Source organism: Cucurbita pepo, chromosome LG11 (genome assembly GCF_002806865.2).
Source record: "Cucurbita pepo subsp. pepo cultivar mu-cu-16 chromosome LG11, ASM280686v2, whole genome shotgun sequence".
Lineage (NCBI taxonomy): Eukaryota > Viridiplantae > Streptophyta > Magnoliopsida > Cucurbitales > Cucurbitaceae > Cucurbita > Cucurbita pepo.
Window position 1 is genome coordinate 1,998,259 of NC_036648.1, and position 21,712 is coordinate 2,019,970.

General features: G+C 39.2%; 4 protein-coding genes and 1 long non-coding RNA gene across 10 annotated transcripts; 3 read left to right on the top strand and 2 right to left on the bottom strand.

The window, feature by feature from the left end:
* Nucleotides 1–1,053: 1,053 nt before the first annotated feature.
* LOC111805660 (eukaryotic initiation factor 4A-15-like) lies at nt 1,054–6,317 on the top strand. Of its 3 annotated transcripts, none has more exons than XR_002816695.1 (7): nt 1,054–1,248; nt 2,786–2,855; nt 3,044–3,150; nt 3,339–3,769; nt 3,975–4,630; nt 5,339–5,422; nt 6,226–6,317. XR_002816695.1 is itself a non-coding variant. In XM_023690809.1 (5 exons), exons 2-5 carry the CDS (start codon nt 2,788–2,790, stop codon nt 4,608–4,610), a joined length of 1,242 nt encoding a protein of 413 aa, XP_023546577.1. In that variant the 5' UTR covers nt 1,054–1,248; nt 2,786–2,787; the 3' UTR covers nt 4,611–5,002. The 3 variants fall into 3 exon arrangements, 1 of the variants encoding a protein (XP_023546577.1); XR_002816696.1 differs by lacking the exon at nt 6,226–6,317 and adding an exon at nt 6,195–6,209; XM_023690809.1 differs by lacking the exons at nt 5,339–5,422; nt 6,226–6,317 and having other exon boundaries at nt 3,975–5,002.
* Nucleotides 6,318–11,306: 4,989 nt separating this feature from the next.
* Nucleotides 11,307–11,975, top strand: LOC111806117 (putative transcription factor C16C4.22). The gene has a single exon (XM_023691475.1). It carries the CDS (start codon nt 11,397–11,399, stop codon nt 11,817–11,819), a length of 423 nt encoding a protein of 140 aa, XP_023547243.1. The 5' UTR covers nt 11,307–11,396; the 3' UTR covers nt 11,820–11,975.
* Nucleotides 11,976–12,035: 60 nt separating this feature from the next.
* On the bottom strand, nt 12,036–16,839 carry LOC111806116 (65-kDa microtubule-associated protein 8). Of its 2 annotated transcripts, XM_023691473.1 has the most exons (11): nt 16,098–16,839; nt 15,799–16,002; nt 15,429–15,686; nt 15,110–15,322; nt 14,649–14,804; nt 14,413–14,572; nt 14,168–14,319; nt 13,995–14,082; nt 13,728–13,801; nt 13,338–13,409; nt 12,036–12,634 (listed from the first exon to the last, which is right to left on the bottom strand). In XM_023691473.1, exons 1-11 carry the CDS (start codon nt 16,179–16,181, stop codon nt 12,311–12,313), a joined length of 1,785 nt encoding a protein of 594 aa, XP_023547241.1. In that variant the 5' UTR covers nt 16,182–16,839; the 3' UTR covers nt 12,036–12,310. The 2 variants fall into 2 exon arrangements, with proteins under 2 accessions (XP_023547241.1, XP_023547242.1); XM_023691474.1 differs by lacking the exons at nt 12,036–12,634; nt 13,338–13,409; nt 13,728–13,801 and having other exon boundaries at nt 14,004–14,096.
* On the top strand, nt 12,304–17,295 carry LOC111806118. 3 transcript variants are annotated; one of them, XR_002816743.1, is made up of 9 exons: nt 12,304–12,379; nt 12,482–12,608; nt 13,374–13,710; nt 14,646–14,752; nt 14,852–14,896; nt 14,981–15,349; nt 15,618–15,721; nt 15,807–15,918; nt 16,942–17,295. It is a non-coding gene; the product is annotated as an uncharacterized LOC111806118 (long non-coding RNA). The 3 variants fall into 3 exon arrangements; XR_002816744.1 differs by having other exon boundaries at nt 12,311–12,408; nt 15,219–15,349; XR_002816742.1 differs by having other exon boundaries at nt 12,311–12,408; nt 16,942–17,294.
* An 842-nt stretch (nt 17,296–18,137) lies between these two features.
* Nucleotides 18,138–21,232, bottom strand: LOC111805025 (probable arabinosyltransferase ARAD1). Its single transcript, XM_023689886.1, has 4 exons — nt 20,694–21,232; nt 19,624–19,920; nt 19,413–19,508; nt 18,138–18,940 (listed from the first exon to the last, which is right to left on the bottom strand). The coding sequence occupies exons 1-4, from the start codon at nt 21,165–21,167 to the stop codon at nt 18,527–18,529; spliced, it is 1,281 nt and encodes a 426-aa protein (XP_023545654.1). The 5' UTR covers nt 21,168–21,232; the 3' UTR covers nt 18,138–18,526.
* Nucleotides 21,233–21,712: the final 480 nt, after the last annotated feature.

Consider the following 21,712-nt stretch of genomic DNA (forward strand, 5'->3'; position numbering starts at 1 on the left):
TTTGACTTTGATATCATTTGTAATAGCCTAAACCCACCGCTAGCAGATAATGTCTGGTTTGGTCTATTACGTATCGCCGTCAACAAAACGCGTTTTGAAACCATATGACTAATGAGGAGAAATCTCTCAACGGCCCATGTTTATTTTCTGAAAAATGGCCCATTGCAATGTACCAAATGGGCCTGGGCCCATGTTTATTTTCTGAAATTTGACCTGGGTATGGGAAGCACGTGGGATAAATAAATGGGCCTAGGCCCATGCTTATTTTCTAAAAAATGGCCCTTTGCACTGTACAAAATGGGCCTGGGCCCATGTTTATTTTCTGAAAATTGGCCTGGGCATGGGAAGCACGTGGGACAAATAAATGGGCCTGGGCCCGTGTTTATTTTCTGAAATTTGCGGGGGCATGGGAAGCACGTGGGACAAAATAAATGGGCCTAGGCCCATGGTTACTTTCTGAAAATTGGCCCATTGCACTGTACAAATGGGCCTGAGCCTATGTTTATTTTCTGAAAATTGGCCTGGGCATGGGAAGCACGTGGGACAAATAAATGGGCCTGGGCCCGTGTTTATTTTCTGAAATTTGCGGGGGCATGGGAAGCACGTGGGATAAAATAAATGGGCCTAGGCCCATGGTTACTTTCTGAAAATTGGCCCATTGCACTGTACAAATGGGCCTGAGCCTATGTTTATTTTCTGAAAATTGGCCTGGGCATGGGAAGCACGTGGGACAAATAAATGGGCCTGGGCCCGTGTTTATTTTCTGAAATTTGCGGGGGCATGGGAAGCACGTGGGATAAAATAAATGGGCCTAGGCCCATGGTTACTTTCTGAAAATTGGCCCATTGCACTGTACAAATGGGCCTGAGCCTATGTTTATTTTCTGAAAATTGGCCTGGGCATGGGAAGCACGTGGGATAAGAAATGGGCCTAGGCCCATGTTTATTTTTGAAAATTGGCCCATTTCATTGTACCAAATGGGTCAGCCCAGGCCGTTTCTACGGGTCACGAAACAAACAAAAACAATGCAGAGCAACGGAACGGAGAATTAGAAAAAACGAGAACTTCTTTTAATCATTCAATCAATACCATCCTCTCTCTTCTGCGACGTGACGTTCTTCGAACTCCTCCGGTAACCCGTTCGTACAGAGATCCGAGGAGTTTGGAAAATTTTCAATCTCTGATTTTCCTGTTCACTCTGTTCCTCCTAAATCTTCCGCCTCCTCGATTTATCGCCCTCGCATTCAGGTGCTTGTACGCTCTTTTTCGTTTCCATTTGATTTTCTTTCACCCTTTTGCTTGTATGTTATTTACTCCAATTTCTCTGTCATGTTCGTCGGATTTTCTGCTCTCCGATCCGCCATTGGTGCTCCCTTATCGGGGAAAGTTTAGTTATTAATTAAAGCGATCTTTGTAACTTGGAGGCTGTACTGTATATCGTGCGACTGAGAAAGGGCTCGCAGCAATCTTCATGAATTGGGATCCATGTTTATGTATTTGTTTTGATTTGAATTGGTTGTATTTATGTCGTGCACTGACACGTTCTCACGTTGAGTTAGAATACTTGTGGAATGAAAGAGGTGGATTGGTTAAATCAAGAATGTTTAACTCGAGAGTTCGTTCAGATGGCTTTGGCGGTTAACAAATCATTTTACTTTTTAAGGTGTCAGGTTCCTGGTTTATAAAATATATGGATCGAGTTTGATGATTTCACTATTGGATCACTCTTGAATTAGTTATTTTTTTTAACTGGTGAGATCCCACATTGGTTGGAGAGAATGAAGCATTACTTGTAAGGGTGTGGAAAGGTTGATGGCAATACGTAACAAGCCAAAACGGACAATATCGACTAGCGGTGGGCTTGGGCTGTTACAAATGGTATAGAGCTAGACACTGGGTGGTATGCCAACGAAGACGTTGGCCCCCAAAGGTGGTGTATTGTGAGATCCCACATCAGTTGGAGAAGGGAACAAAGCATTCCTTATAAGGGTGTAGAAACCTCTCCCTAGCAGACGCATTTTAAAACCGTAAGGCCGACGATGTAACGGACCAAAGCGGGCAATATCTATTAGCTGTGGGCTTGCTGTTATAGCTTACATTTAGCTGCCTTTTAATCCTCGTACATGCTGTGGTTCTCTCCCCTTTGATATGATGACGAAGTGTTGTATTAATACCTGAGGGATAACATTTGAATTATGTACCTGGCATTGGTTGTCAATCCACGTTTTAGTTAGTTGACTATATGAAGGTTTTGAATACTTTTATACCCTCCATACCCATTACCCACCAATTTGTTATATATATATATAATTCACACCATACATTCCTTCCACCTTGTTTATTACTTGCAGTTGCAGCAGGTACGTGAAGGGGAGCTTTCCTTTGTATTTTATTTTCTTGGACCTTTACTGTGTTAGATGGAGTACTGTAGCTCATTACTTGGTTGAGAATCTTACTTCTTCCATACGACATCAACAAGAATCCAGTAGCACTTTATGCTTGTGTCCTTTAATTTTTGTTATTTTGTTGTTGCTCGAGACATACGAATTGATTATCTGGATTTTTATCAATTCATGAATCTGATCTAAAGCCCAAACTATCTATTTTGATCATTTGGTTTTCCAGGACAAAGACATTATTTCATAAATATAATTTCTCTATATTATTCTGATGTTTGAAGACATTTGGACATTGTTGTTGAGTGTGTGTCAATGGATCTACATCTAGTTTTTTCTCCTTGTGTAAGGAATGATGATGATCTAATTAGATTTGTATTTGTTCCCAGATATGGCTGGTATGGCAGCTGAAGGAACCCAATTTGATGCACGTCAATTTGATTCCAAGATGAATGATTTGTGAGTTCTGTCTCTCTTTTCCCTTCCAATTGATCGTCAAATCGGTGCTGTATGCATTAACCGTCTCGGTCTTTAAGCACTTCAGTCGTCCTTTCCCCTAACTCAACTCGACCATATTTCAGCTTTTATGGCACTCGAACGAACCCTTAACGCTTCTTTTTCCACTTTAAAACTTGACTTTGTTGTAGGCTTGGGGGAGATGGGCAAGACTTTTTCACCTCATATGATGAAGTCTATGAGAGTTTTGATTCCATGGGTTTGCAGGAGAATCTCTTAAGAGGAATATATGCTTATGGTATACATGCTCTCTTCCTTTTCCTCCTCCATCACTTTTCTGGTTTCTACTTCTGAAACCTGGAGTGAAACGATTTATTTCCTTCTCGTGTGTCGAAGTTTTGCCCCTTAGCTTGATTTTTCTAAGTGTGAGCTTGTAACCTGTGGCCCTGAACCATAGTCTAATGTAGTTCTGGGTCCAAATTATAGGTTTTGAGAAGCCTTCTGCAATTCAGCAAAGAGGTATTGTTCCATTCTGTAAGGGACTTGATGTTATCCAACAGGCACAATCTGGAACTGGAAAAACAGCCACTTTCTGCTCTGGAATTTTGCAGCAGCTAGATTATGGCCTAGTTGATTGCCAGGCATTAGTTCTCGCACCCACCCGAGAACTGGCACAACAGATCGAAAAGGTTATGCGTGCATTAGGTGATTATCTTGGTGTCAAGGTCCATGCTTGTGTTGGTGGAACCAGTGTTCGCGAAGATCAACGCATTCTCTCAAGTGGTGTCCATGTCGTTGTTGGCACCCCTGGTCGTGTGTTCGATATGCTGCGTAGGCAGTCACTTCGCCCCGATCACATTAAGATGTTTGTGCTGGATGAAGCTGATGAAATGCTTTCACGAGGGTTCAAGGATCAGGTCTTTTTATTTCTCATTCACCATATCTCTTTCTGATTTTCTATTCTTTTTCCTAATTTCTTGGTGTTAGGTGTGAAGTCCCAAGTGTTCCATCTGCATTTAGCATACAAAATTTTAAGACAACGTGAAATCTTTTTTTTGTTTGCCTCTGTTCATTCTTTTGGTATTTTTCTCCCCTAATTGCTTTGGTTTCAATATATTGCAGATTTACGATATTTTCCAGCTTCTTCCTCCAAAGATTCAGGTTGGGGTTTTCTCTGCTACAATGCCCCCTGAAGCTCTCGAGATAACAAGGAAATTTATGAATAAACCCGTGAGAATTTTGGTGAAACGTGATGAGCTCACCCTTGAGGGTATCAAGCAATTCTATGTCAACGTCGATAAAGAAGAGTGGAAACTCGAGACTCTTTGCGACCTTTATGAAACTCTTGCAATTACCCAGAGTGTCATTTTTGTGAATACCAGGCGCAAAGTTGATTGGCTGACCGATAAGATGCGCAGCCGTGACCACACTGTTTCTGCCACACATGGAGACATGGACCAAAACACTAGAGATATCATCATGCGGGAGTTTCGATCTGGTTCATCCCGTGTTCTCATTACTACTGATCTCTTGGCTAGGGGAATCGATGTCCAACAAGTTTCCCTCGTCATAAATTTTGATCTTCCTACTCAGCCAGAGAATTACCTCCATCGAATCGGTCGAAGTGGACGATTCGGAAGGAAGGGTGTTGCCATCAATTTTGTGACCACAGAGGATGAAAGAATGCTGTTTGACATCCAAAAGTTCTACAATGTCATGGTCGAGGAGCTGCCAGCAAACGTTGCCGATCTCATTTGATGCAGTTCTAATTCAGCCAGGTAGAAATGGCTTTAGTTTTGTCTCTGTTTTATTTCCTTCGTTTTTCTCTTGGTAGTTGAGTTGCCTTTTGGGTTGGGGGGAGTCGACCTTCGTACGGATGAACTTGCCCCGGTATGCTGCATTCGGGTTTGGGCGTTGTTTGTGGCACTCTCTTACTGAGAGTAGAAAAGAATACAATGTTGCAAATTTTGTCACAAAGTCTGTTTCTGTATTACGAGTCCAAGCAAGGGGCAGGCATTGCACATCTGCCTGCTGTTACTTGTATTATTGATTTGAACTTCTGTCTTGTGTTTGTCTGAAAGGAATGTAATTATACAGAAAGAATGATGAGTATTTAATCATGCATTATAAATTGTGACTTGTTTCAGCCATGTTTTTCAATTATTGAGCAGCGTTGAATCTTTAATATTGTACAGTTTTTTGACACGGTATACGCTGGAAACGCCACGTGTGATGTGTGATGTTTTTATTGGGTTAAACACATTAGTTGGTCCAAGAAACTAATAGAAACAAGCCACAAATTAGACAAGATGAAAAAGAAACAAAACAAGTTACCTTAAACATCGTGAAAGATAAGATAAACAAATTGTTCTGTTCTTGATTAAAGAATGTCTGTGGCTTTGATTTCCAAGAAACAGAAACACAGATCTGTTTCTTGTTTATATCTGGTGTTAACGTTTGATCTTGTCTGGTTGCTGCTGAATCAGGATCATTGAACATGTCTTCCACGGATTAAATGGATTCTCTATACTTGACTTGACTCTGAGCTGGAATGTTGGAAAAGAAAGAAGGTAAGTTCAATAACTTTCTCTTTTCATGGTCGCAACACAAGTCGAGTTCGTTCATGTTCTATGTCTATAGTTATACTAGTCTCGTTTGCGATTGAAATACTTCTGATTCGAAGAGTTGACTTTGAAGTTTACCTCCCCTGTTACAAGATTTAGACGTTTCATACCCGTTTTGTAAATGTTTATAGGTTATAAAATAGTTTTGGTCCATATATTTTAACTAGGTTTTTAGATCAATAGTGACTTAGTTCGAGAGTTTAATATATAAAACGATGTAGTTCTTATAGTTTAAATTTGTAGCTTCGTTAGCTTCTATCATGAATATAGTCACTCAATCGTTAGCTTCTATCATGAATATAGTCATTGAATCGATAGCTTCTATCATGAATATAGTCACTAAATCGTTAGCTTCTATCGTGAATATAGTCACTGAATCGTTAGACTTTAAACTTTGTTGACTAAATTGTTATGAATCGAATTTAAACCTAAGAACGCATCTCGTGTTAAGTTTTTTATTTTGCTTTTGTTGGTCAAACAATCTGAAAGTAGTTTAAGTTCCCCTTTCCTTTTCAGTTGGGAGAATAGAAAACTTATAGTATTCAATAAAAGAATACATTTGGGAGAGCATAAATTCCAAAAGTCAGTTTCTTCCACCCAACAAAACATTATAAAATTGAAGTTTCCCCAAAAGCCAACCCATCTTCCTTCTTATTGCTCCCACGTTTTCATAACTCCCATTCTCTTCTTCTTCCTCCTCCTCCATGGATGATGACAGAAGAGGTTCTTACGGAAGCTCGTCGATGCAGATCGAGAGCTATTACGGGCCACCGAAGAGCCAGATTTCTGGGAAAAAAGACAAAAGAAGTTCTGGATCTTCTTCAAAATCATTCAAATTATCAGATCCTGAGTTTCAAAGGAAGAAAAGGGTTGCCAGTTACAAGATGTACTCTGTTGAAGGCAAGATGAAAGGCTCCTTCAGAAAGAGCTTCAGATGGCTCAAGGATAAGTACACCCAAATGCTTTATGGCTGGTGGTGAGTTTCTTATGGAAGATCCAACAAATTCTGTATCTGGGATGATTTCCATTCGATTAAATAGTCTTCTTTTTGTGATTTTTTCTGGGAAATTTCTGTTCATGTTCTTCATTGTTCATCATCTGATCTGTTTGTTTTGGTTGGATACTCTTTTGGGAGTTATGAATGTTGAAATGTTGAAATGTAAACAAGTGATCAGTCAAACTTTGCAAATAAAAGCTATCTTTTTTCTCTTTTCATTTCGTTTCATTCTTTGAATCAGTCAATAGTGTTTGATATCAAATCATATGAAGGTGATAGCATTATTTTGTTCTATGCCCACTGTTCTTCTCAGCCACTCGTTTTGTTAAATGAATTATGAACAAAATTATAGCAAAAAGTCATGATTGATCAAGAAAAGGAAACATAGTTTTCAAAAATCTATTGGAATTGTAAATGAACTTTAGGTCGGTTTGATAACTAATTCGCGGATTTTGCTTTGTTGGGGTCTTTCTTATTGAGGTTGTAAGGGGATGCTCGGCTTAGAATATCGACCTTTCTCCTGTTCATCAACTCTCACCTCATTCTGTGCTTCTAGACATGTCGAGCTCCACATATTCTTGTACGCACTCGAATTATTACAAGGATTACTTTAGAATTTGAGAGAGCCATTGGGCTTGAGACCATAACCATGTAGGTTAGGTACAGACAATCAATCGACTAAAGAAGACAAAATCTGTGCTTATCCTCGGCACGAAATAAGTACCTCACCTCACTTACAATGAAGCAGTTGGTACCACCGTTCACTACTCTTGATGATAACTCAGAGAACTAGCGCCCAGGAACATAGGGCGACATTGGTTTTCTAAATTTTGAAAACTAAAGATTTTAATTTTAAACGTGTTTTTAATTAAAGTTGTTCGAGTGTTGAATTAAATCGAGTTGAGATATTTTTTAAATCATCTCAATTGTTCCGCTTGTAATTTTTTTTTAACTCGATCATAAAATATTTGGGTTGAATTAGTTCTAATTGTTTAGATAATTTTTAAACTTTTTTTTTTTTTTGTAACAAAAGTAAAATATTATGTAAAACATTTATTTATTTATTTCCGACCATTCATTTAAGATTTACAACTCAACTTCAACATATTTCATATCGTCGTCATTTTCATGTCCTAAACTTTGTAAAAAAATGACGGGTCACTGACCATTATGTGTTGTAACGGTGCTTCTTAACAACTCATGAATTAAATTCATTTAACTCTCCACGTCGAAAAAATTGAATCTCGGACCTCTTAGCCAACTACGTCTTCTAGAAATTTATTCATTTCGGGTTACAAATTTACTTATAAGACCCCATTAACGAACCTAACTTTGTTTATTTGAACCTCCCACATTAAAGAAAAGAAATACATATAATTTTTGTTGGATGAAATTGGTTGGGTAGAAAAGAGGCAAAAGCTCTGTTTCTCTCCCATTTTCCCCTGTATTTTCGCCTTCTCTTTCGCCTTCTTTTATTGTGAAAACAGACCAAAAAAACAGAGCCAAAAACGCCAAAAAAAACTCATCCAATCCCTTCTTCTTCATCATCCTCCTTTCAATTCCTCATTTCCTTGCAGAAACTAATCAATTTCTGCCATTGTTTTTCGATTTTCCAGCTCGAACCAGACAAAAAACAAGACAAGATTAAAAAACAGAGCATCCCAAAATGAACAGATGAAAACAGAGCTCCTCTGTTGGGTTTCATTTTCCTCTGTTTTTTTTAATGTTTTAGTCATGGTGAGAAGCTTTCCGACGGATGAGAACCCGTTAATTCATCCGGCGATTTCCCTCTCCCTTCTAGCGGCTGGGATGGCAGCCGCCATCGCTATGATCACCACCTTATGCGGTGACCGGAAAACACCCACAGCCTCTGAAGCTTCATCTCCAACCGCCGCCGATAACAAACCAGACGAAAACGCTTCCCCGACGGTGAACCCATCCGGCGGAGAAACAGAAAACGACGGCGACGAACAAGGTGTGAAAGAACTTCCCCTGCCTCCGAAAATGCAACAGCTCGGGAGTGCGAGCCCGCCGACGCAAATTTCTAAATCGGCGTCGGAAAGGAAATTAACCCATATGAAAAGTATGAACGTTAATGTTCCGAGAAGCCTGTCGGTGGCGCGGCACAATTTAGACGATGGGCGGCATAAGAAAAAGGATAAGATTAAAGGGGAAGATTCGATTTGGACGAAGACCATAATTTTAGGGGAGAAATGCAAAGTTACAGATGAAGAAGATGGCATTATTTATGAAGGAAAAGGGAAGAAGATATCGGCGTATCATCCGAGAGCTCCGAGTTCGATGTCGGCGTCGCTTTCTAGGCAAGGATCCGCCATTGATGCGGAAGCTCTGCCCAGCCCAGAAGATAAGTAGATCGGAGAAGGAGATTGGTGGGCTGTGTTTGAAAATCATTGGCTAATGGAATTTGAATTTGTAAAGAATTGTTATTGTTTTGGTTACTCTGTAGAGGAANTTTTTTTTTTTTTTTTTTTTCTTTCTTTCTTAAATGTTGCTGTTCGTCGTTCTTCTTTGGTTAATTAATTAAGTTCCAAGTTTTAGCCATCTTCTTGCTTTGATGTGTTCCAATGTTTTGGGAGTTTGTTGTTCTGTTTTTTTATTTTAAAACGACGTGGCATCTCACACTCTATTTTTTTCGGGTCCAACGTCACGTGTCTTTGTGACATTCCCGAGTGGGTCCAGTGTCTTTATTCGCATTTGATGTTGGGGTTTGATATTAATCCATCCGTTGGAGTCCAGCATCTCTTGTCGTCTGGTGCTTGGCTTTGATAGCATTTGTAACAATCTAAGCGGGCACACTGTCTAGTGTCTGACTCTAGTATCATTTGTAACATCCTTGAGCAAGCCTAGTGTCTTTGTTCACTTTCTGATGTTTGGCTCTGATATCAATCCACCCCCTTGAATTAAGCGTCTCTTGTCGTCTGGTGCTTGGTTTTGATAGCATTTGTAACAATCTAAGCGGACACATTGTCCGGTGTTTGACTCTAATACCATTTGTAACATCCCCGAGCAGGCCCAGTGTCTTTGTTCTTGTCTGATGTCTGGCTTTGACATTAATCCACCCCTTGGAGTCTAGCGTCTCTTGTCGCCTGGTGCTTGGCATTTGTAACAATCTAAGCGGGCACACTATTTGGTGTCTGACTCTAGTACCATTTGTAACATCCTTGAGCAAGCCTAGTGTCTTTGTTCACTTTCTGATGTTTGGCTCTGATATCAATCCACCCCCTTGAATCCAGCGTCTCTGGTCGTCTGGTGTTTGATTCTGATAGTATTTGTAACAATCTAAGCGGGCACACTGTCTGGTGTCTGACTCTAGTACCATTTGTAACATCCTTGAGTAAGCCGAGTGTCTTTGTTCACTTTCTGATGTTTGGCTCTGATATCAATCCACCCCCTTGAATCCAGCGTCTCTGGTCGTCTGGTGTTTGATTCTGATAGTATTTGTAACAATCTAAGCGGGCACACTGTCTGGTGTCTGACTCTAGTACCATTTGTAACATCCTTGAGTAAGCCGAGTGTCTTTGTTCACTTTCTGATGTTTGGCTCTGATATCAATCCACCCCCTTGAATCCAGCGTCTCTGGTCGTCTGGTGTTTGACTCTGATAGTATTTGTAACAATCTAAGCGGGCACACTGTCTGGTGTCTGACGCTAGTACCATTTGTAACATCCTTGAGCAAGCCTAGTGTCTTTGTTTACTTTCTAATGTTTGGCTCTGATATCAATCCACCCCCTTGAATCCAGTGTCTCTTCTCGTTTGGTGTTTGGTTATGATAATATTTGTAACAATCTAAGCGGGCACATTGTCCGGTGTTAGTAACATCTCCGAGTGGGTCCAGTATCTTTGTTCGTGTATGATGTCTAGCTTTGATATCAATCCACCCGTTTGGAATCCAGCGTCTCTTGTCGTCCGATGTCTGGCTCTAGTAGCATTTGTAACAATCTAAGCGGGCACTCTGTCTAGTGTCTTGACTCTAATACCATTTGTAACATCCCTGAGCAAGCCCAATATCTTTGTTCACTTTCAATGTCTAGCTCTGATAACAATTCACCCCCTTGGAGTCCAGCGTCTCTTGTTGTTCAGTGCCTGGTTCAGATATCATTTGTAACAATCTAAGTGGGCACATTGTCCGGTGTTTGACTCTAATACCATTTGTAACATCATTGAGCAGGCCCTAGTATCTTTGTTCACTTTCGATGTCTGGCTCTGATATCAATCCACCCCCTTGGAGTCCAGCGTCTCTTGTTGTTCGGTGCTTGACTTTGATAGCATTTGTAACAACCCAAATGGTCCCAATGTCCTCGCTAGCACACCGTCAATGTCCTCGCTGGCACATCCCCGCGAAATCAGTGCCCTCGGAAGTACATCGTCCTCTGTCTTGCTTTGATACAATTTGTAACATCTCAAGTGGGCCCAACGTCTTTGTCCTCAAAAGTTACTATTTTAACTTTAAAAAATAATAACTTAAAAAAATCGTTTATTTTTACATTTTATTGCAAATCTAAATTCTAAATACTAAAAAACGATCATTTAAAAAAAAATGTCTTATTTATTTATTTAGCTAAGAATTTAAATATTTATTAAAAAAATAAAATTAATGATTAGAAATTGTAAAAAAATAAAGCATAATTTTGAATAACAAAAAATAAAATTAAATTAAGGAAAAAAATTGTTGTATCACGGCGGGAAAAAACCCCTGTAGGATTAGTAAATGACCAAAAAGTCCCACCAATACATGCGTGAGCCAAGCAGCACTCAGGGTTATAGTCGTCATTATAAAATTACCAGCCTCATCTTCCCGCCATCAGAAATCCCCAGATTTTCATCGATTTGATAAAGTCCTCTGGACTAAACCAAAATCCATTTTCAGACATCGAATTCTTGCAGTTCATACAGAGTCCGGACATGGCAGAAAAGGAATCCGGAGAGGCTATCCGGCCGGAATTTCCGATGGGGCGAATAAAGAAGATAATGAAGCTGGACAAGGACATTGGTAAAGTGAATTCAGAAGCGCTGTTTTTAGTCTCATGCGCCACTGAGCTTTTCCTTGAGCTTCTCGCTGAAAAATCTTCCGAAGTCGCCGCCGAGAAGAAACGGAAGACCGTGAAGCTTGAACACATCCGAATCGCCGTCAAAAGGCATCAATCGATCAGTGATTTTCTCCTCGATTCGCTTCCTCTTCCTTCTCAGCCGTCGGATGCTCCGGCGAAGGACGAGAATCGCACTCGCGTTGTCGTTGATAAAGTGGCTCCTGAAGGAACCCGCCGAATCGATGATTTCTTTCGCCGGCCAGCGAAGACCGCGTCCGCGGAGATCAACGAGACATAGGCGCTCAATCTTCGACAGGCAAAAGCTCACAAGCACATTTTCTGAATTACTTTTTGGCGTTTTTATGTCTGCGAGCAAGTCCATATTTTATCATTAGATGAGAAATCTTGTTTGTTACTGAACATTACTTGATAAACATTATCCTGTTCATTTCAAGAATTTTCCATCTAAATATCGCATAAGAAGGGGAAAATTCAAAACTATTTGAGAACTGAATAGATGAATTTGATACAATTTAGACAATCAAAATGAGTAGTGGTCGACTTTCACTCTCTCTGTATAAGCGTTATTTTTAGGACCTATATGAGGTTTGTACAGGAAAAATTAATTGGAATGAACAAGAAACTCAAAGATAGAATAACTACTCGAGTATCTTCTCTATCTTCAGTCAAGACATAGGCTAATTCGCAGGCTAGAATGGTTCTCTCAAACTTTATTCTGTGGGATTATCTTATTGAATGACATTTGAACTTGAAGTCATGTAGTGAGCTCTAAGGAGATATTGGGCCTGAAAATGTGGATACCACCGAAGCTGTTTCATCTCTGACCCGAGAATCGAGGTTGTGTCGACGAGCTATATTTTGTCCAGGTGATTTTTTCGCTTCCTTTATGAAAGAGATGCCTTGAGTTGCTGAATTTATGTTGTTTGAACCAAATTGCAGGATTCCTTGAGAAAGCCTTCTGTTCAAAGCTATGGCATTGCTATAACCTCCATTAATGCTAGCATTTGAAAGACGCCGACTGCTGGTGCTTGGCCTTGGTCCATAGAAGTTTTCTGGCTCGATTAGAGTATGAGTTTGCACTTTTTTCTTCTCCTGCCAGAAAAAAACCATCATTGAAACCAACCTACCAACAGATAGTAAATTATTTTGCAGCAGAGTAGATCAAATTATTGTTGAGGATTGTGTTGAGAATTGTTGGGAGGGAGTCCCACATTAGCTAATTAAGGGGATGATCATGAGTTTATAAGTAAGAAATACATCTCCATTGGAATGAGGCTGTTTGGGGAAACCAAAAGCAAAGCCATGAGAGCTTAGGCTCAAAGTGAACATTATTATACAATTGTGGAGGGTCGTGGTTTCTAACATGGTATCAGAGTCATGTCCTTAGCTTAGCCATGTCAATAGAATCCTCAAGTGTCGAACGAAGAAGTTGTGAGCCTCGAAGGTGTAGTCAAAAGTGACTCAAGTGTTGAACAAAAGGTGTACTTTGTTCAAGGACTCCAGAGAAAGAGTCAAGCCTCGATCAAGGGGAGGTTATTCGAGGGTTCCATAGGCCTCAGGGAGTCTCTATGGTGTACTTTGTTCGAGGGGAGGATTGTTGAGGATTATTGGGAGGGAATCCCACATTGGCTAATTAAGGGGATGATCATGGGCAATGGACAATATCATACCATTGTGGAGGGTCGTGATTCCTAAAAACTATGTGATATGATTATGGGGGAAAGGAGAGTTCCGCTTTCACCATGTTGTTAAATTTCATATTTAAAAGCCTGCTGCAGGGAAACATTGTACTTACCCTTGGTCTCCTCTTCTCCTCTTTTTCCTGTCTCAGGGCATTATATTCCTCCAACAATTCTAGCAATGGCACCTGAAAATAGGACACATATTTGTCCGTGATTAACAGATAACTTGGTATTCTTAGCAAGGTGGGAAAAACAAAGAAGAACCACTACTTTTTATGGGGAAAGCATGGCAGTCCTGTGTATCTACTACATCTATTCTATTTGAAATTGCCCGGGAAGGTACTTCAATTGGTTTGTCTGCTTTTGATTTTCTTTTTTTACCTCGAATATCTGACCCTTTTAGGCGCTTTTGGAAGATCATTTATAAAATTTAGAATCGTTCTCCCGAATGATGATTAGCACATGACAACAACAGCATTGTTGCAGGTAATTATATAGCTTACCTCATCATACAAGAACACTTTACTTCTTTCTGCCTCCCAACTCCTAGTCTTTTCCAAAAGCAATTCCACCAAAGCTGCAGTTTACGTCATTTTCAAAAGGAGAGAGATAATCAAGTCATTTAAAATCCTAGTAATATGTTCAAATATCAAGATGCTCACATCTCTTTGGTGTGGAAAGATATTGAACTAAAATATGGTCTGGCAATTTTAAGACATCCCATCTTTAAAGCCTCCTTTGCAGTTCATTGAAATTATTGCTGATATTACCTGGAATTTTGTTGACTGCTATTCTTGCTCGTTCTGCGCGCCTAAGATTTTTGTGAGCACCTCTGCTGACTGAGTATCGGCTTTGATCCTGAATGCTCAATTCTATAATTAATATTTATGATTAAGATTGCAGTCAAGTAGTTGTCTTTTATAGCTTGTAGGAAATTACCAACCATGTTATATTCTTCCAACCAGCGCTCTTCATCACATGTTAACATCCATTTCTCAACTTTCTCCATTATAGTCTTCCTGCTAGATGCTTCTTCTTTTGCTCTTGATATTTGTTCATCCATGCTTGTGAGGAGATTGGCATGATCAATTTCCCCTTTTGCAGTACATAGAAGTCAGTTTCTGGATTACTATAGATTTTCATAAAGTACATGATATTCTCTAACATTAATGCCATTACACAATGTACCAGAATGAATAAGATTTATTATTTTTTCCATTCCCGATCTTGAAGGTATCATCATATGCGATTTGTTACATATATCTTCCAGCTCCATCTGTTTCTTGATAAATAGCTCTTTCATCTTGCTTGCTTTTAGTTGATCAAGTCTCTTGACTTCAGCCTCAGCCTTGAAATGTTTATTCACATAATTAGCACCTAATTCATTAAATCTTCTATTTACCTTTATCACACGTGTGTAGTACCTGCTCAATTATGTATAACGTAAGGCTCCCAGGATCAGATATTTCAGGTGATGAGAATGATAATAGACGAATTACATGGGAAAACGATCGGCGATCACCATAAGGTGAATCCATAAGTTCCCACAAGTTTGTCAATGTTTTTCCTAGATTGTGAAGCTGCAGAAAACATTGCAGAAATTTATCAAATATTGTTTTGTTTACAGTATTGGAGAAGTTGGCATTTGAAGATTTAAGCCATTTGTTTAAATGTAAGCATACTATAACTGTTGGTTTCACCTGGTTCTGATGACTTTTATTCTTTTGATATAACTGTAACAGTCGTGTTTTACTAGGCTGTGATGATTTTGTTCTTCGATACCCATAACAATTATGCTAGTGATCAGATTAACCTCTAGCAGTCAAACCTTTTGATTTTGGGATGTAGCATAAATATGTTGTTTGGCAAGGACAAGTTTCATCACCTTTTCAAGCCGTTGCTGCTTTTCTTCTTTGAGAGATTCTACCGTGCCTTTAAGTTTCTCTAAAATGGAATCGCTAATGTTCTTTGATCTTCCAAATGGGTCGTCCAAGCTGGGATGAATCTTGGTGATAATCGTGGAAGCATCCATCCCCAAGGTTGCAGACAATTTGTGGACTGTGTCTATATATTTCTCCACTCTCTGAAGCCTTTCATTCTGTCCAAAGAAAATCGACAAGAATCGGTATGTAAACGAAGTTAGAAGTCGAAATATTGTGTTGTATGTGTGTGCATTTCCATTTACAGTAGGATCATAATGTAACCTTTTCACTGTGAAGTCTCTGTAATTCATTCTGATATTCCTCAAGTTTCGTCATAGAAAGATCGGTCTTATTCTCTACGACAACTCGAGACGAATCAACATTCTCTGCTTTACCTTCTATTTCAGCAGAAATTTTCTGAATTTGTACTTGTATGGCACTTAACTGTTTCATCCTCTCTTCTTTTCTCAGCCGCATCTCTCTCAGAGCTGGAGTTATTGAATCAAGCTGCTCTTTCAAAGTTCCCGCCATCTTTTCTGGCTGATCAGACACGTCCAATCAACATATACAATTGGGTAAGAACTGGCAAATTACATATAAAAATGATTGATGTTATGATTATATTGTGATAGTTGAAGAAATCATTGCGTACCCTTCCAGGAAGAGAGCGTTCTCCAAGGGACAGCAGAAGATGGGTAAACTCAGCCTCGGCTTCCGCAAGTTCCTGATGAAGTCGAGCTCGTGACACATTTGCATCATCAACTTTTCTCCGGTAAACTTCTAGACACTCCTGTTCCAAATCCAGAAGAACCTTCTCTCTGTCAAACTGGTCTTCCCCCACTTCGTCCCAAATCATCTGTTATCATTATGTTACTTAGTCAATGCCACTGATACTATATGCCCAACTAAACAAATAAATAGAGGAAGAACAAACAAACTCCATATCCATGCCTGCAACTCCTGAAGTAGATATCCACATGAAGTTTCAAGCATAGTGGAACTTCGCGTCCCAATTGGAGTTTGAAATGAAGCCATCTTTTTCTCAGAACTTTGGATTGGAGTGTTTTCCCAAACCCCAAGCCTGCAAAGTTTGAGTTAATCAACAGAAAGTGCAGGAAAAGCTGGAAATGGGTTGGAAAAAGAGAGAGAGAAAGCCTGAGAGAGAGAGAGAGAGAGAGGTGGGTTTTAGTTTTTGCTTAAACGATAAGAGTAGGCTGTATGTTAGGGAGGGTGGGTATAGTGCGCTTTGTGTATGCTTTAGTTTCAAGGATCGCCCTTTATCTTTCTTCAGCTTTATCCCCCCTTTCCCTTCTCCCTGCTCCATCATTTCTTCTTCCATTTTATGAACCATTAAGACAGCAACTCCCCGTCTTCCTCCATTAATAAGATGGCCTCTCTTATTCCAGGTTCTCTCTCTCCTGCACCACAGCCTACCCCCCGCAAGTAGCTCTTTCAGGCCTTGATTCTCAAGCAATCCTCATTTGGTTCTGTATACAAAACTAGCCATAAATGAACGAAATAGTAGCTTGGTTCTTATTGAAGCTATGATTCCAACAATTTTTTTGGCTAAAAAGTAAAAGCATTGTCTTGCGACATGCAACTAGAGGATATCTAATGTTGTTGGGTATACTCTGACATAGACTACATGGAAATTTGTTTGCTGCAAAAACAAGATTTTAGCTTCCTCAATGTTCTAATTATAGGTTTGTTTGTTCGTTTGTTTGTCCAAACCTTTTTCTGCCCTTTTTAGGAAAGAAAAATAATGTTTGTTACTTGTTCTTTTCTTTCTTATCAGAGTTTATCTTATCTTCTGGAAGAAGGCTGAATGAAAGTAGGGCTGGAGAGAGGTTAGGGGATACCAAGAGTGTGAAGGACTCAATGAATTGATTGATAAAGACATTGGCGTTAGTGGCTTCATATAGCTTGAAGAACTTAGAAGATAGAACTGAAACCAACGAATTGGCCCCTAAAAGATGTTGCTTCCTCAATGGGTATTGTTAAAATATTGAACAGGTTGAATATTCTTGGTGTTTCTTAATTCTTCAGGTTCTTTCCAATTTGATCCCTAATCTATTTAAAATTTCAATTTTGCCCTAATGTTCTGCTAATTATCTATTTGGACTTCTAAAAAATCCTTATTGAAACTAGTTATTAAATTAATGTATTATTGACGTAAATAACTAAAATTGTATCTAATTTTTATTACCATTTCAGGAACTCAATGAAATTGTAGATTTCCTTATTTGATGTTCTCAACCATTTGATATAAAAGTTGGGATTACTATACTTAACCTTAAATACTTTTGCTTTTTGAATTTTTTTTTATAAATAAATCTAACGGCTCAAGTCTACCGCTAACAGATATTGTCTGGTTTGTCCTCTTACGTATCACCACCAGACTCATGAGATGATTTTAAAATGTTGTTATGTTACGCTGGCAGATTCAGTCTACTAGGGCAGGTTTCTACACCCTTATAAATAATGTTTTGTTTCCTTTTCCTTTTCCTACCAATGTGTGATTTTAGTGTCTAGTTTGATCCCCATTTGTAACCAATGTGTGATTTTAGTGTCTAGTTTGATCCCCATTTGTAACAGCTCAAGCTCTAAGCCCACCACCACTAATAGATATTGTCCGCTTTGTGCCATTACATATTGTCGTGCCTATTAGAGAGAGGTTTTCACACTCTTTATAAGAAATGTTTTGTTTTCCTCTCCAATGATCTCATATTAAAAATTTGTCTTACGGAAACTCACCCCTTATACATATTTCATTTAATCTTTTTAATTTACTAAATGGAGAGTAATTCATGGAATATCCACTCCAGTCCTTGCAAAAAAAAATTCCGAAAATTTTCTGTCCCGGTGCTTACATGCTGTTATTTGAGCTTATGAAATGGTTGATACTAGATTTTAGTATCCACCCAACAGTCACACTTTGTAATTTAAATGCAAAATGAAGATGAACAGCTTAATGATGCCAATGTAAGAATTGCGAGAATACAATATCTATTACCATTTTGGATCTTAGGACAATACCATGATCCAAGCAATGAAAATACAAGGGAATTCCTATTACAGGCAGGCAGCCCAATAACAAAATCGCCAAAAATTCTCAACCCGTCTGTACAAGCCTCCACAATTAGAACACACTAAAGTGACTCTAAATTCTCTTTAACAACGTGAAAATTACAACTCAATATCAATCGACTATTAGAACGGTGACTAGTACCTAGTTTCGTATCGAACCAAGCTGGAGATGTCGAAGATTATTGAAATCAGCACAAGACAAGTGCAAAAATTATGATTTCCTAAGAGTTGTTAGGGAGGTGAGAGTTTAGAATGCTGGACCTGGAAAAATAGAACTCCAGTGTTCATCTTCTTCACCACCAATCCTGGATTTTCAAACGTCTGCTTCGGTGAACGGTGAGTTTAACCCCGGGAAGCTTGTGCTTCACCTGTCTCCATAACATATTGACAGCATCTTCCTTCTTAGGAGGGTACTGAAATTCATAGTGGTGGGAGATACCCTTTAGTTGCTTCCACATTTCAATCCATCTCTCTTTAGGAAATTGCCTGAGTTTATCAACCATGTAACCAGGCTGCAGCGCCTCTTCGAAGGAGAAAAACAATGCAAATAGACTGTAGTCGATTTCATCTTCGTATGGCAGCTCTATTTGATCACTTACGATCACGGGAACACAGTGGCTCACAATAGCATCAAATAACCGGCAAGACGATGGAGTGTCTCCAGCGGGATGCAGACAGAACTTCGATGACCGCATCCCTTGAGAAGACTGGAGTATCAGAAGAAGAGAACAGAATGAGATACTCTGGATTCTTTACCATAAAACCTTACGCAGCTGTATACCTATGAGTAAGGGACATACAAAGAAACTAGGTTCCTAGATACCCGAAGAACATAAATTATAAATGTAAAATTCATCCAAGTATTACAAAGTTAATCTTGTTTCTTGGACCCCTAATATTGTCTTTTCCTTACCATCCAAAACTACCCCAAGGAGAAACCAACATGTAAGATTGCGTGTTACGCAACACTTTTAGATGAGAGGAGCATGGGATATTGATTCAAAGCATACAAAAAAATAAAATAAAACAAGAATTTTGGATAAGAAATAGGTTTGGATGTTTGGTCTGGTTAAGGTATATGATATAGTTACTGAATTTAAACCAGCAGAGTAGAATGCGTCGAAGTTTTCCCATATGAATAGTCAAATAGAACATATTTAGCAAACACGCACACCGTACCGTTTTTATGCTTTTCTCATTTGCAGCGCTACGTTCATAGTGAATATCATCATAGCCGCCTAATATCTTCGCCAGTTTGACACGAATAATGCCATCCTGAAACATGTTTAACAAATTCAGTTACTAACAATTTCATGTCAAAACGCAAGTTCTGCTTCCCCCATTTTAGAATGGGAGGGTATGACAAGACATGAAACTTCAGTCGACTTACATCTTTTCTAAACGTCTTTCCCTGAAAGAAGAGTAGTGTCGGGCGAGATTCATATGGGTCTGGAGGGTCATCATCAATGAAAGAACTCACAACATGCACATATGGAGCTACCACGTCTTTGCGCAAATTTGACATGGTTTTTGGATAGCGGCCAAAATCCACAACAATTTGAATTGAGGCGTTCACCTGGTTTCGGAGAAACCTGAAGGCATTAGGATGTGTCATGGGAATGACATGGTCTCTGCCCTTAGACCTCTGCCAATACTTGGATTCGCTCAAGAATTTCATGAGTTCAATCTGAGGAAACATTAGTCAAATGATCAAAACCAATCAACTGGCTGAAGTAGAGTTTCATGAAACTTTCTCTTCAACGCTTTCAAAACTAAGAATATAATATTTGAAATACAAGAAACCCAATATTGAGACAAATTAGATGCTGACAATCAGAAGAATACAATTCAAAGTAAACCCATATCTATAAATCTGAGATAAGAATTCAAACAAATGTTTCAAACATCGTGATCAGATGAACAAGTTTCCTAAATAGTGGACGTGTAGATCCATGAGTTCATTACAAGTCAACGACTGAAGTTTAGTTAGTGCGATGGATTAATGAGAAGTGGGAAATTGACAAGCTTGCAACCACGAGATTTACACTAAACTAACATGTCTATCCCTGGATCTACAAATTCACTCGGTCTGAGATTGATAAACTGGATCGAATTCAATTCTAAGAACACTATAGAACTTCCCCCCTTTCTACATCTACTTTACCCGCCATTAAGCAGTCGTCTGAAGAGTAAATGGAAAATTGAACATTATCACAATCCAAGAACTGCGATAGAATCAGTTAAACGTAGCAAAATCAATTTGAAACCTACTAGACACGCTACAGTCAAATAATTCAATGCCTTCGAGGATCATATTAGAATCCCGCTCGGAAAAGCCCTCCCAAACCCAAGGATGTGAAGTGAAATACAGAACATTGCGGGGTCTAAACAAGAAATTACAAAATTACAGAGTTCCAGAAGAGCCACAAACTTAAATCTGTACAATTAACTGGAAGGTACCTGCAATTGGTGATCAACCTCCGTAGCCGGATCGGTCATATTGCGTCCGTGTGAATTAAAACTCAACGAAGAAAAAAACGGCACAAAGAAGGCATCCGCATTCTCCGGATCCATAACTCTAACTGCATCTCTGCCATCCCCACTACCTTCGTGTAAAAGCGAACCCATCATCCAGTACTCCACACTATGCTGCCGCTTCAACCCCGAGTTTCTGGGCCATGGAGGCCAAGTGGATGCGGTGACTGGAGTCTGGTCCAAGTTCCGGCGATTGAGTATGCCTACATTGAAGCGACGGGGAAGGTCGTACATGTAGACTCTGAGAGGAGAGTCGGCGACACAGGGGAAGGAAGAAATTGGCTGAGACTGAAGCAGAGGGAAGAAGTACGATCTGATGTCGACGGTTCCGACGAGAATCGAACAAGAAATGAAGAAGATAACAGAGAAAATGAGGAAGAAAATAGCTTTCCGATACATTTTCAGAGATCGTCGGCCACAATTTCTCTCTCAACCGTGTTCTTCCAACTTCTAACCAAGCGGTTATTTCCTCCGTTGCGTTGAAAATACGAAACGAATTATTATTCATTTCGATTTATAATTAAAATTAAATTAATAAAAATATCTCTATCTACCAATTTCAATAATAAAAAATTAAAAATACATTTTTATTTTAAAAAATTCTTTAATTTCATTTTTTTAAATAAAAATTATTCATGGTATTTCTGCTGGCGATGAAGCTGGCCCTAAACACTGTGTTTAAAACTGTGAGACTGACGACGATATGTAACGGACAAGAACGGACAATATCTGTTAGCGGTGAGTCTGAGCTGTTGCATATACTCAATAGTTAATCTCCTTCTTTATATTTCTTGACCAATTCTCGAGCAAAACATTCTTCGTACTCTTCCTCTACCAAACCGCTTGAATTAAATAAATGAAATAGAAATTTCTCGCAAAAATAAATGAGAGATTCCGCAAAAATAAAAAATGTAATTGAAAATAGGTACAGAGACGTTTAAGCC

What these genes read in the sequence shown, in the direction of transcription:
- LOC111805660 (XM_023690809.1), top strand. Translation starts at nt 2,788, where the DNA reads ATGGCTGGTATGGCAGCTGAAGGAACCCAATTTGATGCACGTCAATTT. An exon ending in AAGAGGAATATATGCTTATG is followed by an intron (nt 3,151 to 3,338) that starts GTATACATGCTC and finishes TCCAAATTATAG; the next exon opens with GTTTTGAGAAGCCTTCTGCA. An exon ending in CACGAGGGTTCAAGGATCAG is followed by an intron (nt 3,770 to 3,974) that starts GTCTTTTTATTT and finishes AATATATTGCAG; the next exon opens with ATTTACGATATTTTCCAGCT.
- LOC111806117 (XM_023691475.1), top strand. Translation starts at nt 11,397, where the DNA reads ATGGCAGAAAAGGAATCCGGAGAGGCTATCCGGCCGGAATTTCCGATG.
- LOC111806116 (XM_023691473.1), bottom strand. Translation starts at nt 16,181, where the DNA reads ATGGCTTCATTTCAAACTCCAATTGGGACGCGAAGTTCCACTATGCTT. An exon ending in AGAGACTTCACAGTGAAAAG is followed by an intron (nt 15,323 to 15,428) that starts GTTACATTATGA and finishes TTCTTTGGACAG; the next exon opens with AATGAAAGGCTTCAGAGAGT. An exon ending in GGTTGGAAGAATATAACATG is followed by an intron (nt 14,083 to 14,167) that starts GTTGGTAATTTC and finishes TTGAGCATTCAG; the next exon opens with GATCAAAGCCGATACTCAGT.
- LOC111805025 (XM_023689886.1), bottom strand. Translation starts at nt 21,167, where the DNA reads ATGTATCGGAAAGCTATTTTCTTCCTCATTTTCTCTGTTATCTTCTTC. An exon ending in AGGTTGATCACCAATTGCAG is followed by an intron (nt 19,921 to 20,693) that starts GTACCTTCCAGT and finishes ATGTTTCCTCAG; the next exon opens with ATTGAACTCATGAAATTCTT. An exon ending in GAAAGACGTTTAGAAAAGAT is followed by an intron (nt 19,509 to 19,623) that starts GTAAGTCGACTG and finishes AACATGTTTCAG; the next exon opens with GATGGCATTATTCGTGTCAA.